The sequence below is a fragment of the Momordica charantia genome (genome assembly GCF_013281855.1).
Source record: "Momordica charantia cultivar OHB3-1 chromosome 1 unlocalized genomic scaffold, Mcharantia_2.0 BLBB01000001.1, whole genome shotgun sequence".
NCBI lineage: Eukaryota > Viridiplantae > Streptophyta > Magnoliopsida > Cucurbitales > Cucurbitaceae > Momordica > Momordica charantia.
The window spans coordinates 18,712,845-18,728,887 of NW_028275157.1; the positions used below are offsets into that span (position 1 = coordinate 18,712,845).

General features: G+C 33.4%; 3 protein-coding genes across 3 annotated transcripts; 2 read left to right on the forward strand and 1 right to left on the reverse strand.

The window, feature by feature from the left end:
• The first annotated feature begins 3,716 nt into the window (after positions 1–3,716).
• Positions 3,717–5,881, forward strand: LOC148213386 (putative glycosyltransferase 7). Its single transcript, XM_088126505.1, has 2 exons — positions 3,717–5,469; positions 5,562–5,881. Exon 1 carries the CDS (start codon positions 4,088–4,090, stop codon positions 5,444–5,446), a length of 1,359 nt encoding a protein of 452 aa, XP_087982631.1. The 5' UTR covers positions 3,717–4,087; the 3' UTR covers positions 5,447–5,469; positions 5,562–5,881.
• Positions 5,882–9,390: 3,509 nt separating this feature from the next.
• LOC111005652 (P-loop containing nucleoside triphosphate hydrolases superfamily protein) lies at positions 9,391–12,557 on the reverse strand. The gene is made up of 2 exons (XM_022277238.2): positions 11,666–12,557; positions 9,391–10,278 (listed from the first exon to the last, which is right to left on the reverse strand). The coding sequence occupies exons 1-2, from the start codon at positions 12,412–12,414 to the stop codon at positions 9,630–9,632; spliced, it is 1,398 nt and encodes a 465-aa protein (XP_022132930.1). The 5' UTR covers positions 12,415–12,557; the 3' UTR covers positions 9,391–9,629.
• An 888-nt stretch (positions 12,558–13,445) lies between these two features.
• On the forward strand, positions 13,446–14,713 carry LOC111005495 (putative F-box protein PP2-B12). The gene is made up of 2 exons (XM_022277004.1): positions 13,446–13,712; positions 14,222–14,713. The coding sequence occupies exons 1-2, from the start codon at positions 13,446–13,448 to the stop codon at positions 14,711–14,713; spliced, it is 759 nt and encodes a 252-aa protein (XP_022132696.1).
• Positions 14,714–16,043: the final 1,330 nt, after the last annotated feature.

The window sequence follows — 16,043 nt, forward strand, 5'->3', positions numbered from 1 at the left end:
TATTTGTTGGAGAATAAATTTAGACAATGAGTTGAGATAGCATTATCATCATTTTAATGTCATTTAAATTCAAATCTCAATTCTTCCCTCAAATTACAACTATTTTGTCAACCGTTTTAATCCCTATATTTTTAACTTTTATCCATTTTCTTTCTTATGCTTTCAAATATCTATTATGGTTGTGGTATTTTAACTTCTAAAATTTTAGTTTTCGGGCTTCGAAACATTTTTTTTTCTACTTTTTGAAATGTGATAATTTTGATACATTTATTTTCATTTGTTATCTCATTTATTTTATCACAAATTTAACATAATACTACACATATATATTTTTTAAAATAGTTTATTAATTTTATATTAAAAGAATTTTAATTATATATAGAAATTGTATCAGAAGAACTTCGTAAACCATGATAAACTAGTCACTCTTTATTTTTATTTTTTTAAATATACGGACGAGAACAAAGGTTTACTTTAAAAGAAATCTTTAATAGTGTAGACCAGAACAAAGTTTTGAGAGTAGGAGAATTAACTGGATAACAAGACGAGTGTTAAAAAAATATACAAGAACTAAAATTGGCTAAAAGAATAGAATGGTTTTTTTTTCCTTAATAAGTTTTTTAACGGACTTTGTCACAGATTTTTCCATTTTCCATGATCCTTCCCAACTGCATCAGTATAACTTTTTGTCATGATATTTTAATGGTTGGTCATTTCAGAATAGATAAAATCACACAGTTAAAAATAGAAGTTAATATTAATAATCATACTTGTATCATTCAAGATTTTTATATTAATTTATTTCTGTATCTCTTCATCGATGGAAATAGTCTATTTTAATTTTAGGATTTTCATAATTAAAATTGTCTTACAACTTTTTTTTTTTTTTTTTTTTATAGGAAACAACTTTTTATTGTTAAAAATTTTATATTGCAATAACTTTTTAATCCACATTTTCAAATTCAGCGAAACTCAATTATAGTTTAATAAAAGATTCGAAGGTACTTTGTATATCTCTTTCAAAAAAAAAAAAAAACACACACACACCTTATATATTTGGTTTTGGTGGTTGGATATTAGTTACAGACATTGTTAAATTTGAATCAAACTTTTATCTTTAATTTCTATCATTAACATCCGTCCAACCTTAGATAAACAAAAATTGGTTGATAAAATATCAAGGGGCGACAGTCAAATGGATAAATTACAAATAAATAATAAAATAGGAAAATTCTCTCTAGAGGACTATTTTAGAATCCATATTTCACGTATATTCAAATATCTAATTATTTATACTCTTGTCTTTCCAACCTTAAAGGTTGAGTCTTTGACTAAAAAAATACTCTCCTATTACATTTATTGAATTTTTTTATTAATTTATTCTCTCCCAGTAAATCAGTAGTCATTTAAGATAAATATTTATATTTTTCTATTCAATTAAACAAATAAAGAAAGTTTTCAATCAATTATCCGTGGTCCATCTATATACCCTATTTTTCTATTCAATTCTAGTAATTCCTTATTTTTCCGTTTGGAGAAAAAAAAAGAATTCCTAATTTTTCCCAATTTGTTGCGAATTTTTACTTTTCACGTTTCCTGAATTATCTCAGCAAAATTTATTATTGTTTATTCATTTTTCAGCAAAAATCATTATTGGATTTATTTATCGTTTTTCCTAGACATCGTCAGCAACTATCATTTAATTTTTGGTTGAAATTTATTGGCTTTATTTAGTTTTTGGACATTCTTTTCTGGCAGTTTGTATTGAAATTTTTGTTTTTCAATTTTAGATGTTATTTCTGCATGCTACCTTTACTAAATAATTTTAACTTATTCAATAACTGATTATTTTTCATGAAAGCCTAAATAAATTTAAGATTGATGAAGAGTTATGGGTTGAAATTAGGGCTAAAATATAACCTTTTTTTAAATGGGCGGACCTAAAATTTTAAGACGAACTGTTTTATTCAAAATATGAATAAAACTTCTATATAACCTTTACTAACATCAGCAACTACGAGATATTACATTTTTACCATGGAAGAAAATGTTGGAGAATCATTGCCAAACTTCGTTTGAAAGAGAATCAAAAGATTTTTTTAGTTAGTCAAATTTATTTTCATGAAGTTGAAAATTTTGAATAGCTTGCTTGCAGATACTCTATGTTTTTTAACTCGACTTATTAATGAATTAGATCCAAATTTAGAACTTGTGAAATCTCCAAAATTTTATACGATGTTATACCAAAATTAGCACCAGAAGGTGACTGGAGCTTGAGATTCCTCATTATATAGCATAAATAAAGGGGGGAATGAATGAATCGATTATGGAAGATGTCTACCAAAATTAGCATCAGAAGGTGGTTGGAGCTTGAAATTCCTCATTATAAAGTATAAACAAAGAAGAGAATGAATGAATCAATTATACAGGATGTGAATGAAGGAGAGAACGAACTAAAATGAGCGAGAGCAAGAGTGAAAGAGAAGAGCGTGACGAGCGAGAGAAAAGTAGAAAAGCAAGAGCGAGATTTCAAAATGTTGTCAAGAAAGTAATTTGATGTGTTGCACAAGGCTAGAAAAACTTATGAATTATTTTTCAAAATTTTCAATTTGTTGGCTATTATATTATACTACATCATTCATATTGTACCATTTTGTTTGATAAACAAAAAAGGAAAGTACCACTTTGTCAGTATTCTAATTCCATTAACGTTAATAATAGGGACTAAAAATTCATTAGAATATAATTGAAATATTTTAATATTTAAGAAAGAAAAATACAGTAAAAATATAGAGTATAGTTTAAGAAAATTCCAAATGATTTAAACGTGTCGGTAATTTTTAAACAGCAAGAAAAAAGGGGTTTTTTTTTTCTTTTAATTTATTGATATCGGTAAGTACGTAATCAACTCAATTTATGCACACTTGAACTAATCTCACGAAACTCCTGGACCCTACAAAATTTGATGTCTCGAAACATATATGAATTAATTTATAAGTAGATGACCATTGAATCTATTCCCTCTCACTTTATCCTAATCTTTCTAGACAAAAGAAAAAAGATATTTTTAACATATGTCATTGCTATGTTTACAAATATAGCAATAACTTTTCAATTTTACAAATATTCCAAATTCATCCCTGTTATTTTCGAAAGTTAAAATACATACTATGAAATATATAAGTATATTAAATATATGAATTATATATTTTCTATTAAGTATGTCGCTGATAAATTTTTTTCGGATGGAAGATTTTGACTTAAACAACATTACAAGTTTATAATTGATATATCAAATTATAAATTATATACAAAATATCAAGTATATTATAATATCATTGATATAACTATTATGCATGATATTAGATATTAGATTTTTTATTATTTATATGTCTTTTGAAACAATTATTTTTCCATATGGATTGTGATGGTGATATGTGATCACCTCTATCCAGATGTAAACCATAATGATCTTATTTCTTTTTAAAACAGATATCACATATACAAATGTAAGAATTCTTTAAAAAAAACTGCTAATTTGAGCGGTTACCAATTTTTGTATTTTTTTAATTTAGATTGAACCTTACGATGATGATGATTATTATTATTTTGCTATACTTATAAATTAAAAAAAGATTGGTATGTTTGCCATTAGCGCTCTCTCTCTCTCTATATATATTTCTTTTGGCATCCGAAAAAAAAAGCTTGGAATAAAAAGGAAGTTTTGGGTGAGTCAAAGTGAGAGGGACGGAGGAAGACCCCGTTAGTTAAGGTTAGGCTTTAAACAGGAGAGGCCCAGCGGGGCGGCCACTTGTGACGCTTTTCACGCCCTTCTTTTCATCAATCAAACTCTTCCTATTTTCCACCGCTCCCTCCTAATTCCTAAACCCACGCTTTCTTTCCTCTTCCACAACCAACAATTTTCTCTTCTTCACACTCTCTCTCTCTCTCTAAACTTAATCTCACAGTTTTTAACGCCAGCCATTAACCTCTCCTTCTTCTCCCTCCTCAAGTGTGAGCTCAGACACTCTCTCACTCTAACACTGATCACTCACATCACCACTCCCCTTTAATTTTATAAACGGGGATGGTTTCTCCCGACTTCTCACACTTTCAGACCTCTTCCACTCCCATGGCCAAACCCACCTTACGCCACAAGGCATCCGCCTGTCTCGCCGACGGCTTCCTCTTCCTCGGCGGCGCCTTGCTCGCTCTCCTCCTCGTCTGGACCGTTTGGTCCTTTGCTGCCCCTTCCGCCACTAGTTTTGACTCCTTAAATACCCGATTCAACGCCATTGACTCTCCCCCAGATGCCGCCGCTTCACGAAATTGCCACGATGGCGATTCTCTGGCCTACGACCCACCCGATATCACCTTCTACGACGACCCCAAGCTCAGCTACTCCATAGAGAAGCCGATGAAGAACTGGGACGAGAAGCGGCGCGAGTGGCTGAAGCGGCATCCGTCCTTCGCCGGGGAGCGGGTGCTTCTTTTGACGGCGTCTCAGCCCGCGCCCTGCCGGAACCCGATCGGCGACCACCTGCTTCTAAGATTCTTCAAGAACAAGGTCGACTACTGCCGAATCCACGGCTACGACATCTTCTACAATAACGCGCTGCTCCAGCCCAAAATGTTCTCCTTCTGGGCGAAGCTTCCGGTGGTTCGAGCCGCGATGGTAGCCCACCCGGAGGCCGAGTGGATCTGGTGGGTCGACTCGGACGCGTTGTTCACCGACATGGAATTCAAGCTCCCACTCGAGCGGTACAAAAACCACAACCTTATCGTCCACGGGTGGGCCCACCTGATTTACGATCAGAGAAGCTGGACGGGACTCAACGCCGGCGTGTTTCTCATCAGAAACTGCCAGTGGTCCATGGACTTCATGAACGTGTGGGCCAGCATGGGCCCACAGTCCCCGGACTACCAGAAGTGGGGCCAGGTCCTCAAATCAACGATCCCGGACAAGCTGTACCCGGACTCTGACGATCAGACGGGCCTGATTTATCTCCTCTACAAGGAGAAGGACAAATGGGCGGACAAGATTTACTTGGAGGGGGAGTACTATTTCGAAGGGTATTGGCAGGAGATCGTCCCAACTTTTGATAACATCACCCGGCGGTACGCGGAGATGGAGAGAGGGGCGAGGGAGCTGCGGCGGCGGCACGCGGAGAAGGTGAGCGAGCAATACGGTGCGTTTAGAGAGGAGTATTTGAGAGGTGCAGGAAATGGAAAAGGGAGTTGGAGGAGACCTTTTATCACCCACTTCACAGGCTGCCAGCCCTGCAGTGGGGATCACAATCAGATGTATTCCGGTGGATCCTGCTGGGATGGGATGCGTGAGGCTTTGAATTTTGCTGATAATCAGGTGCTTCGGAAGTTTGGTTTCGTGCACCCGGATGCAGTGGATTCCTCCGTCTCTGAAATTCCTTATGATTACCCGGCCTAGATTACAAACAAAAGAAAAAAAAGGTTAGGATATTGGCTCTGATTTGGACTACACAGTTTTTAATATAATTGCGTTGTCTTGATCTAGTAACATTGGGAAGGTGGGGTTTTTTTAGATGGCAAGTGGGATCGAGTCAAATTTGGAGTCATCTTTATCTGCGAAATTAAAGAATATTAGAGCTGAAGCTATGTCAGATTCAGAGAAAAGGGTAATCTTGCTGGAATAGTACCCATTTCAGTGGCTTTTTGAAAAGTATCTTCCTTCATTTTCTGGGTTTAAAGTTAAACCCACAAGTGGTGTTTGGTTAGGAGTTTTAATGAACTTGTGCTGGAGTCTTGCATTTGTTTAGCTATGTTTAGGGTTTTTTGAAATTTTGTGGGTAAATTTAAAATAAATGAGAAAAAACGGGTGTATACTAAAAAATTTGGAGTTTAAGGGTGTTGCGTTTGTCAAAGAGACACATCTATCGTATCAAAACGAAAAGAAAACGATCCGTTTTTCTTTCCTAGAACGTGGTTCAATTTTTTTAAAAATAATTTTTTTATTAAATTACATTAATATACCTACTCTTTTTTAGTATTTTAAGTTGAGATTTTACTATTTATATTAATAAATAGGTCATATGGTTACTTTTTTAACATTTTTTTTTACAATAAATATTTTAATAATTAACGTTTTTTCTAGTAAAATCTAAATTAAAATTTCATAACTTAACTAAATTTTTAAATTTTCTATTAAATATACTTGATAAATATAAACCTGGAAATTCACAAAAATAAATACATAGTTAAAATGAAAATACATATCTTGAAATTTCATTGATCACAATAAAACGAACCTAAAAATTCATAGACAAAAATTAAGATTTATTTTTAATAATTCTCCCATTACAATATAGTCTAATTTTTTAATCTTTATTTAAAATAAACTATATATAATATATCATTATAAACCTTCCCTCGTATATAATTGAAACATTTCAAATTTTTTATCCTTGTTTTATCCCTTACGTGGAACCTAATCGACCTACAGATAAAAAACCCCAAGGTTAATTGATTTAACTCATTAACTATATTAATCAAAATTCATAAACGGCCACAAACTTTTAAAGAGACAATAATTCTAGTCCTCTAAAATCCTCTAAAACTTTCTAAAATCTCTAAATTTAAACATTATATTTGAAATATGTATAATAAAATATTTATCTTTAATAGTGTGGATTTATTTTCGAAAAAAAAAAATATAAATTTATGACATTAGACATCCTCAAAAACATTTTAAATATTAAGAAATCTACCAAATCATGCCTAGAGTAAATTTATTTTAAAAAAAATAGTACAACAAAAAATTCATACTATTAAACTATAAAAACTAAAACTACCAAACCTGACCAAAGAACAATGACTTATTTTAAATCTATGTATTTATTTTTATAAATTTCCAAGTTTGTGTTTATGAAACATATTTAGAAGAAAATTTAAAAATTTAGATAAGTGATTGAAATTTTAATTTAGATTTTACTAGAAAAGATGTTAATTATTAACCTAATTAAAATACAAAATAGTTATATTAATATAAAATAATAAAATCTTTATTGTAAAAAAAAATCTTAAAAAGTAACCAACCTATTGTAAAAAAAAATCTTAAAAAGTAACCGTATTTGATTCATCTATTTATTAATATAAAATAATAAAATCTCAACTTAAAATACTAAAAAAAGTAGGTATATTAATGTGAATTAATAAAATAATTATTTTAAAAAAATCTTGAACGACGTTCTACTTTCCGTTTGGTTGTGACAGATGCGTCTCTTGAAGGGACGCTCATTAAAATCCATCTAGTTGCGTCTCTTTAACAGACGCAACACCCTAAAACTCCAAATTATTCCGTATACACCCGTTTTTTCTCATTTATTTTAAATTTATCCACAAAATTTCAAAAAACCCCTATGTTTGGGTTGTATAGAAAAATGAATTATAGAAACTTGAGCATTTTTTTTTTCCTTTGGGTTTATGAGCAATCTCAAAACCCAATACACAACCAATTTCGAAATGGCAAAAGAAATAAATACTATATATTTTTGACCGTTTGGCAAATCCATACAGACTATAAATTGATGGTTTGAATTATTTGAATCGTTAATCATATGAAGAGGGAAAAGGAAAATTAAAATGGAGATGAGATTTGACACTATTATTGGAAACGTTAAACCTGTTGTGTTCGAGGGATGGGACAAAAAGGGTAACGTGTATTAATTAAATAACCCTTGTATGGCAATTTGTTATTGGTAATTAAAGTCATCAATCCGAGTGTAAAGGGAAAACACGATTTTCTAAATTAAGCTTTTTGAAAACTTTAGCTTGCTTCCCCAGCGGTTGTGCCGATGCTTGTGAAAAGTCGGTCGCAATGGAATTTGATTTTGAAGGTCCGAATAAACTGATGGCATGATTGAAGGATAATTTCCTCCTTTTTCTTTCCTTTTTTTTTTTCTGAAGAAAAAATGATTGAAGGATAATATTTTCTTACATTACCCAACTTTTGTATAATGGAAGCATCATGTTGTCGGGTGGTGCATGCGAGATTGTCTTGACTGGCTCTTCTTTACTTGAATTTGAGACATTAAAAAAAAAAATTTATATTATCGCATTTCAATTACGACAAGACGATTGGATTACCTTAATTCGGATCAGTGTCGACATGTCGGTAACATGTAGTATCTAGACCTTGGAAACAGGAATTACCCGTTACATGCATCCAAAGAAGACAAAAAAATAAAATAAAAGGGTAAAGATAAATAATAAAAAGTAAGGAACTTTAGTTCCAGTAGTATTGACCTTTGTATTAAACCTGAGCCTCGCCATATCTTTGTGGGGAGTGTTTGGAATGTGCGTTGACTTTTCTGATTCTCCATCGTCTCGAGAAACTGTTTGTATTTTATAAGGATTTGATTTGATATGATGTCAATTAGATATAATATTGAGTTGTTTTATTAGATATCTGAGGGAAAAGAACTTAATTTTAGCTTTATGTGTCATGAGCCCGTACTATAATCAATAATGAATTTCAATTTAATCAAATTATATTTGAGTTTAATGATATAATTGAGAGTAATTTTGACATGGTTAAAGTCCTTTTTACCATTGTCAAAACCACTCTTCCAGAATGATCATGTTTGGAAAGAGATAAAATTAATTTTAAAAAAATCTAAAATTATCTTAAAGAAAAAGGAGAGAGAGATGCCCTACCGCCATGTAATAACTTGATTTCAGTCTGGTCAGTCGGTTACTATTGTAAATGTATGGGAGGACATAAATGCTCTGGCCCTCCTAATTGAAGACAACTGTCCAATAAAGTCTGGTATAAATGTAAGAATTCAGTAACATTTATTCCCATTTGTTATTGAAATTTTGGGATATTTTTTAAATTTGGACTACCAATATTGTACAACCAGAAACCACAGATTCTTCACTCAAAAAAAAAAAGGAAAGAAAAAGGAGGACGGAGATCAAGAGATTGAACAATGATGGCTTTGAGAGATTGAACACAGAATTTGATCTCGTCCAGAAGCGAAGAAAACAGGAGTTGGAGAGGGATTCCCGAGAAATAGGCATGAAGAAAAATGTAAGACAGTATCTTAAACCGAAATATTTTGAATATTAAATTTATCAAGTATTTCAGGTTTGGTCTAATTAAGCCGTAAATACCCATCTAAATATAGCTCAAGTGAATAAAGACTTTATTACCATTCGTAGGGTCAATGTTCTATGCCCCGTCCACAATTGTTGCGTTGAACTCAACACAAGAAAAGAAAAAGAACTAAGCTGGAAAGCTTGTTACTTAACTTTTGACAACCAAGCCGAAGTAACGACAATAATAATCGGAGCACTTCTTTCCAATCCATAAACTCACGAACTCTTCTTCTGAGAAATCATATCAAACAAGGGTTAAATAAAAAGAAATATCTATAACATACTAAACAGTCTAACAGAACCATGATACACAGAATGAAAGCAACATCATCAAGCAACAAGATTAGATATACATCTTACACTAGTGGCGAAGCAAGATATAAATAATAACTAGGTAATAAACTGCAGGTTTTTCACCACTCCCAGTAACTACAGGACACCTCAGTTTAGCCTTGCAAAATGCTTCTACAAAAAAATCAAGCTGCCAGTGCCAGTCAAGTGTTCATAGCATTAGAATCATCTTCTTCAGCATCTCCCAATTCGTTGAACATGTATTGATTCTGATACTCCATCAAGTACTGAGTTGATCTCTTCACATCTAAGAAGAGATGGTAGACACGATTTATGTCCTCCATCTCCACAACCTTCCCCTTTCGTTTCTGACATGCCAATGCAGCAGCTGTGATTAAATGGATGGCATATCTTAGTGATGTTTCTACACCAATTGTGGTCAATAGTCTCTTCGCCTCTTCAGACATTTCCACATCTTCCTCCTGACATCTGATATCTAAAATCTTCCGTATTTCATCCTCCGTATAAGGTTGAGTAGAAATTATAAGTAGGCGATCAAGAAGATCAATAGGAATTCCATGTGGGGATTTGTAATTTGTTCCCCGGATTGTAGTAATCCCTCTATTTGTAGCAACAACTAATATTGGAGCCATCTCATTCTCCAAAGCACGGTTAAGGAAAGAGAAGCACTCTATATCAAGCATATGGACCTCATCAATAAAGAGGACACCTGGAACTATCTCGGCCTTGCCTTCTTCCCTCCACTCAGCCACTTTGGTATCAATTTGTTCCCTTACTTCAGCTCGAATTTCTCCAGTATCACCAGTGAATAGAGCTAAAAAACCTTGTGTTCTGGAGAGAGAAGGCCAATAACACGAGAACATAACTCTCAGGAAACCCAAAGGCAAAAATGAACTTATAGCTGAGCCAAGTTGCATACTTAACAAGAGAGAATAATCAGGAAAGCCTACTTAAAGTCACGACCAATGATATAAAGTCGTATTATTCAAAAAGAAAAAAAGATATAAAGTTTTAGAACTAAAGAAACATATTAGTTCTTCATTGCATTGAAAATAGTGTTTTGAATTATTTTCCTCGAGTAGCGAAAAACATATTATGCTTGAGTAGAGGTAAGCAGTCACACACAAATTGGTCTTACAAGCCAACATGAGTTTAACTTAATGGTTGAGGCATCTAGTATCTATTCATTCCTTGGAGGTTGAAATCTCCACCCCACATATATTGTACTGAAAAAAAGGGTCTTACAGAACAGAGGTCAGTAATTCAATTCCTCCCATTCTTGGAAAATCAATAAAGAGGGGAAAAGATCAACAGGCTAGACATGCATTATGCATATAGTCGTGGCAAGAGTTCACAGCATATGAAATGATATAGTTATACCGCCCCACACTATGTCTCATGAAACAGAGATCATTAATTGAATCCCTCAACTCTCCTTGAAAGCACAAATTGAGGAAGGGAAAAATAACAGAACAAACTGCATTACGATCAGTGGTAGTGACTGGAAACATTAATAGGTCTATCTTATCTAAGCTCAAGCTGGATGTGCTGAGGGAAGTTGGTCAAGAAGAGCAAGAAGCAGATTTTGTGGAAACACAAATCAGAACAACCGGGTAAACCCCATAAACTGGTGTATACAACACATTGCATGACAGCCAAATTATAAAGAATCAGAGACAAGACATCAGACATTCTAAAAAATACAGAATTAAGTCAATTTGATAAGTGAAAAGCAGAACCAAATCTGCAACAAATACAAAGTATAAGATGCAGCAGCTGAAGCACCTGAGTTGTAGTTTAAAGTTTTGTTAATTTAGTCTTAACCCCCTCTTGGAGAAGAAAATAAAATGAAATAAAGTCAAACCTTAATGGAAAAACCATCCGGCTGCGATATATAAGTTATCGTTGAAGAATAAAGCATTGCTATTTGCCGCCCCGTTGCATTGGAAGTTATATTGACAGCTCTCAGTAACAATCAACAAACAAAAATTCCATGAAGCATGAAAGGGCATTTGATACTATAATCCCATTTCTCAATTACTTCTTACTGTAAACTAACTAAACCTTGCAAAATATTCCAATCCTAACAGTATAAGGGCATATCATTTGCAGACACCAATTACTATAAGAGACGTATCAATTTCCCTCCCAGCTACACGATTTCAAGACCCACGACTCGATAAAAGGGGTTCAAAAAGCTAAAAGAGAGTAGAAAAACCTGCTATTGATAACATCAATCTCATGGAGTGTAACACAATGTACAACCTCCTTCCGCTTTTGCAATTCGCCGTCGGGGCATTGCACAAACTTTGTCTGAGGGCCCATTGCGTCGTAATCCCTGGACCTAGAGAATGACCTTCCTAGCTTAGTAATTTTCCCCGATGCCTTGTCGATGGCAATTACATCGCCGCTTTGCACCTTCTCCTTTCCCAATGCTTCAATCATCTTTGCCCCCAAATCATATACCGTCTCCATGTCCGTCGTTTTCAGAGTAAGCTTCCCGGTCTTCGACGCTGCCCCGGAAACCGCTGGTCTGTCAATTTGAACCTCAACGACCTCCCCTTCAATTATCTCAGTTTCTTCCTTAATTCGGACGCCAATAGCTTTGCGAAATGCCTGCATCAATGCTTCGGTTTTGGACATTTCCAGGGAAAAGAGCTCGCTGCCGGCAATCATTGCAAAAGGAGTTTCAAGGCCAAGGGACTTAGCCATGCCCATTGCAATAGCAGTCTTGCCAGTACCTGGCTGACCAGCGAGGAGAACAGCCCGACCGGCAATTTTTCCTTCCTTGATCATCTGAAGAATGACCCCAGCGGCCTTACGAGCGGCGGTTTGGCCAACCATCCCCTCGGAGACGGCTCGTGGTTCAAGGGAGGAATCGAGACCGAGGCCACGGATGTGGGAGTGCGCCCCAATGCGCTCAATTCGCGTTAGATCACGGCTCTCCGAGAGCTTCACCTCCGCCATGGTGACAGCCGATGCTGGTAATTGCTTGTTTACAGAAGGAAGTAGGAACAGAGCGTTAGGGTTAGGGTTCAGGGTTTTGCCAACTCGAAGAAACACCCCTGCTCGCGTTTGGAGGGTATTTGTGCTAAATTGCCTATTCAAAATCCCTTCACATCAAAATTGGGTAATTGGTCTAAATGCCCTTATCACATTTCATATTTGTTAAAATAGAAATTACCAAAATTTAAATAGAATGGAATTTTTTAAAAAAATTTATATATATGGAGTAAAATATATTTTTGATTCCTAAACATAGGTTTCTAAAAATTATCTGAAGTCAAACTTCAATTAGTCTCATTAGCTATAGTAGAAGTTCGAGAGACTAAGTGAATAACTATTTATTTAAATGACGTGACATTTGTATTTATTTCAAAAAGTCAATTTAAGAGATTTCCAAAATTATATTGTTTTTAAATTTATTAAAATTTCAAGAAATTTTTTAACTCAGGATTAATTTTCATTTTTGAACATAAATATTAATTTATTTAGAAAATGGTGAAATAAATAAACTATAAACTCATTAAATTTTTAAAATATTTTATTGAATTATTATTAGATAATGCTATTTGAATTAAGATAGTGTTTAGATTACCTAGTTTGAATTATAATTCACATCTCTTAAGATTTAATTAGGAATTGATGAGATTTAATTAGGAATTGATTATCCATTTTTTTCCTGGTCAGTGTATATTATGTTAATTGGATGAAATTTCCTATTTAAAATAGGATTAAGATTTCCTATTTGAAGTATGATTAGAGATTACAATACTATAAATAAGTTATTAAGTTGGTATCAAAATTCGAACAATTTAGTAAAATACTACCAGTTATTTTCTCACTTTTCTGTATCCTCCCAAAATTAACCAAGTACCCAACTATAAAATTTAATTACTTTCGTTTAAAATCTTTTCATTCCGAGTAAGATAAAAAGAGAATTCAACGCATTTTTTAATTCTCAACGAAAGATAGTGGAAAATCAAACCAAATCAGACATGGACAGACTACCGGCGGACTGCATCTCTCGCATTATGGCCTTCACTTCGCCGAAGGATATCTGCAGTTCGGCGGCGGTCTCGTCGGCGTTCCGATCAGCGGCCGAGTCCAACACTCTGTGGAAGACTTTTTTGCCGGCGGATTACCGTGAGATTATTGCTCAGGCGCCATCTTCATCATCTTCTTCGCTTCTGAATTCCTTGTCTGAGAAGGCTCTCTACTTCCATCTCTGCGATCATCCTCTTCGCATCCACTCTGGAAACTCGGTAATTTTTTCAACTAGATTTTGATTTTTGACGTCGATTTAAAGACTTTGACATTTGGTAATATACCCGTTTCTATATTAACTCAAAAATAGAATGGCAGGACTACAAAATTCAATAATGATAAATAATATATATTTTTTTGAAACAAATTGGAATTGCATGACTCTAGAATAATATTTATAATTATATTTTGACAAATTAGAAAATGTAACAAGAAATTTTCAGTCCGATTGTTAATATTAAAAAAAAAATACTAAAGGATGTTATGGCTGGACCATCGGCATACTACTTTTTTCCCCTAATTCATAATATGTAGTTTTTTATGAGACATAATTTTTTAATATGTAGGTTTGATATCACCGTCTTTTTTTTTTTTAACAGAAATAGTTTTAAAAAAAATACTAATTCACACCTCAAATGAATTTCTATACCCTTTATGTACTTTTATATTTTCCTTAACTAGAAATTTAAGCATTTGAAAATTTGTTGATATTATTGCGATTGAATAGATTATTGCGTTGGAGAAAGAGAGTGGGAGACAATATATTATGATAGCAGCAAGAGATCTACATATTATGGAGTGTAGATTGTCAAGTTGGACATGGGAATCTGTCCCTAATTCCAGGTTTTTCCAAGTGGGTGATTTGTACATCGAACCATGGTTTAAAGTGAAAGGAAAGATAGAGGGCAGAAATTTAAGTCCGAGAACCAATTATGCAGCTTATCTTGTGTTCAAGCTTATAGTAAACAAAAGTTGTGGTTGCAGACGTCTTCTAATAAGGACTAAGTTTGAGGAAGGCAATAACAGGCTGGTGCAATTACACCCTGCTCCCAAAGGGAATCCTCAAAAAAGAGGGGATGGATGGTTGGAAATTGAAATGGCCCAAATCTTTAACAATCGCCCAATTGTTTTTCGTATGAAGAAATTCGATGACCGTTGTCGGAATTGTGGGTTCATTCTCAGAGGGATTCAGATAAGGCCCATGTCACCACTGGAATAGAAATGATTTACACCATTAAAATACTCTTTTGTTCTCAAAATACTCCCAATTAATTTCTTCCGTTACATTTTTCTTTTTCCAATTGATTCTTTTATAATATAGTAATGGTCGTTTATTAAGGCATATATTTTAATTAATGAATTTAACGAATAAAAAAAGTTTTCAATTTAATTATACTTATGTGTTGGGATACCAAAATTATGGGTGAAATTATCCTCCCACTTTATTCTCTTTCAGTTTTGGGCGACTCTGCTTTTATTCATGTAGTGGTTTACTTTCTCAAACTATTGTTTTCTCCTGATTATGTATTTTATTTGCATTATATCATTTGTTATTTTTTCAATTGTTCATCGTTTCTGCTACTAGCTTTCTTGCATTTGATTAATTTTCTCAAACAATAATACAACAACGTTTATTTTTTAGCGGCACCTAGTATCTCAACATTTTCACCGGTGACAAGGAACATTAGTTTTCTTGATGTTCTTAGTAAATTAAAACAAAGTATATGCTATGATATCAATAACTTCAAAGTTTAACCTTACAAAGGTAAAATATTATATAATATTATATACTTTAGGTAGCATATACATACTCAATATAAGTAATTTCGTATCATTCATAATAAATATCGAAAATATACCGACTAGAAATATTATTTAACATTACAAAGTATATGTAGTATATACCTAAAAATATAACTTCAAATCATTCGTAATGAATATAAAAATCATTTCTCGCGTATTTGAGATTGGGGATTCTCAACCATTTCTAAGAAGTGGTCGATGGATAAGTTGTTTCTAATGTTAAATTACTAATTCTTAATGTAGGAGGTTTGAACTCATTCTCTCTTAATTAATCTTAGCCCTTTTGAGTTTTAGAGACACTCTAAGGTGAAGTATGGACAATTTTAAAATTGTGATATCAGAGACGCTACTCGTATACTTCTCCGTAGAATTTCCCTAAAAATAAAGATGAGTCAGGTGAGTAAGTTTGATGTGAACTTTAAAAAAAATATATTATGAAATTTGTCATTCTATGCGTGAATCCCATCAATAGAAAAATAAAATTATTAAATGTAGTTGCTAAAATGTGGCAGGCTGAAAACTTTTTAATATTGGATGCATTATTCAAAATTGATCTGGATTTTATTTTGGAAGCGATCTTAGCGAATTTTGTGTATACCTATGCATACATAGGTATATGTTGGACATTGATTCATGGAAATAGTAAATTTTCTTGGGAGAAAATTTAATAGTTGACATTTTTTTTAATTATCCCAGAGTCAACGATCTTTTGACTTTTATGTCCCGACTTGAACTCAAGACTTCAA

What these genes read in the sequence shown, in the direction of transcription:
- LOC111005495 (XM_022277004.1), top strand. Translation starts at nt 13,446, where the DNA reads ATGGACAGACTACCGGCGGACTGCATCTCTCGCATTATGGCCTTCACT. An exon ending in GCATCCACTCTGGAAACTCG is followed by an intron (nt 13,713 to 14,221) that starts GTAATTTTTTCA and finishes GCGATTGAATAG; the next exon opens with ATTATTGCGTTGGAGAAAGA.
- LOC148213386 (XM_088126505.1), top strand. Translation starts at nt 4,088, where the DNA reads ATGGTTTCTCCCGACTTCTCACACTTTCAGACCTCTTCCACTCCCATG.
- LOC111005652 (XM_022277238.2), bottom strand. Translation starts at nt 12,414, where the DNA reads ATGGCGGAGGTGAAGCTCTCGGAGAGCCGTGATCTAACGCGAATTGAG. An exon ending in ATTGATGTTATCAATAGCAG is followed by an intron (nt 10,279 to 11,665) that starts GTTTTTCTACTC and finishes TTCTCTCTCCAG; the next exon opens with AACACAAGGTTTTTTAGCTC.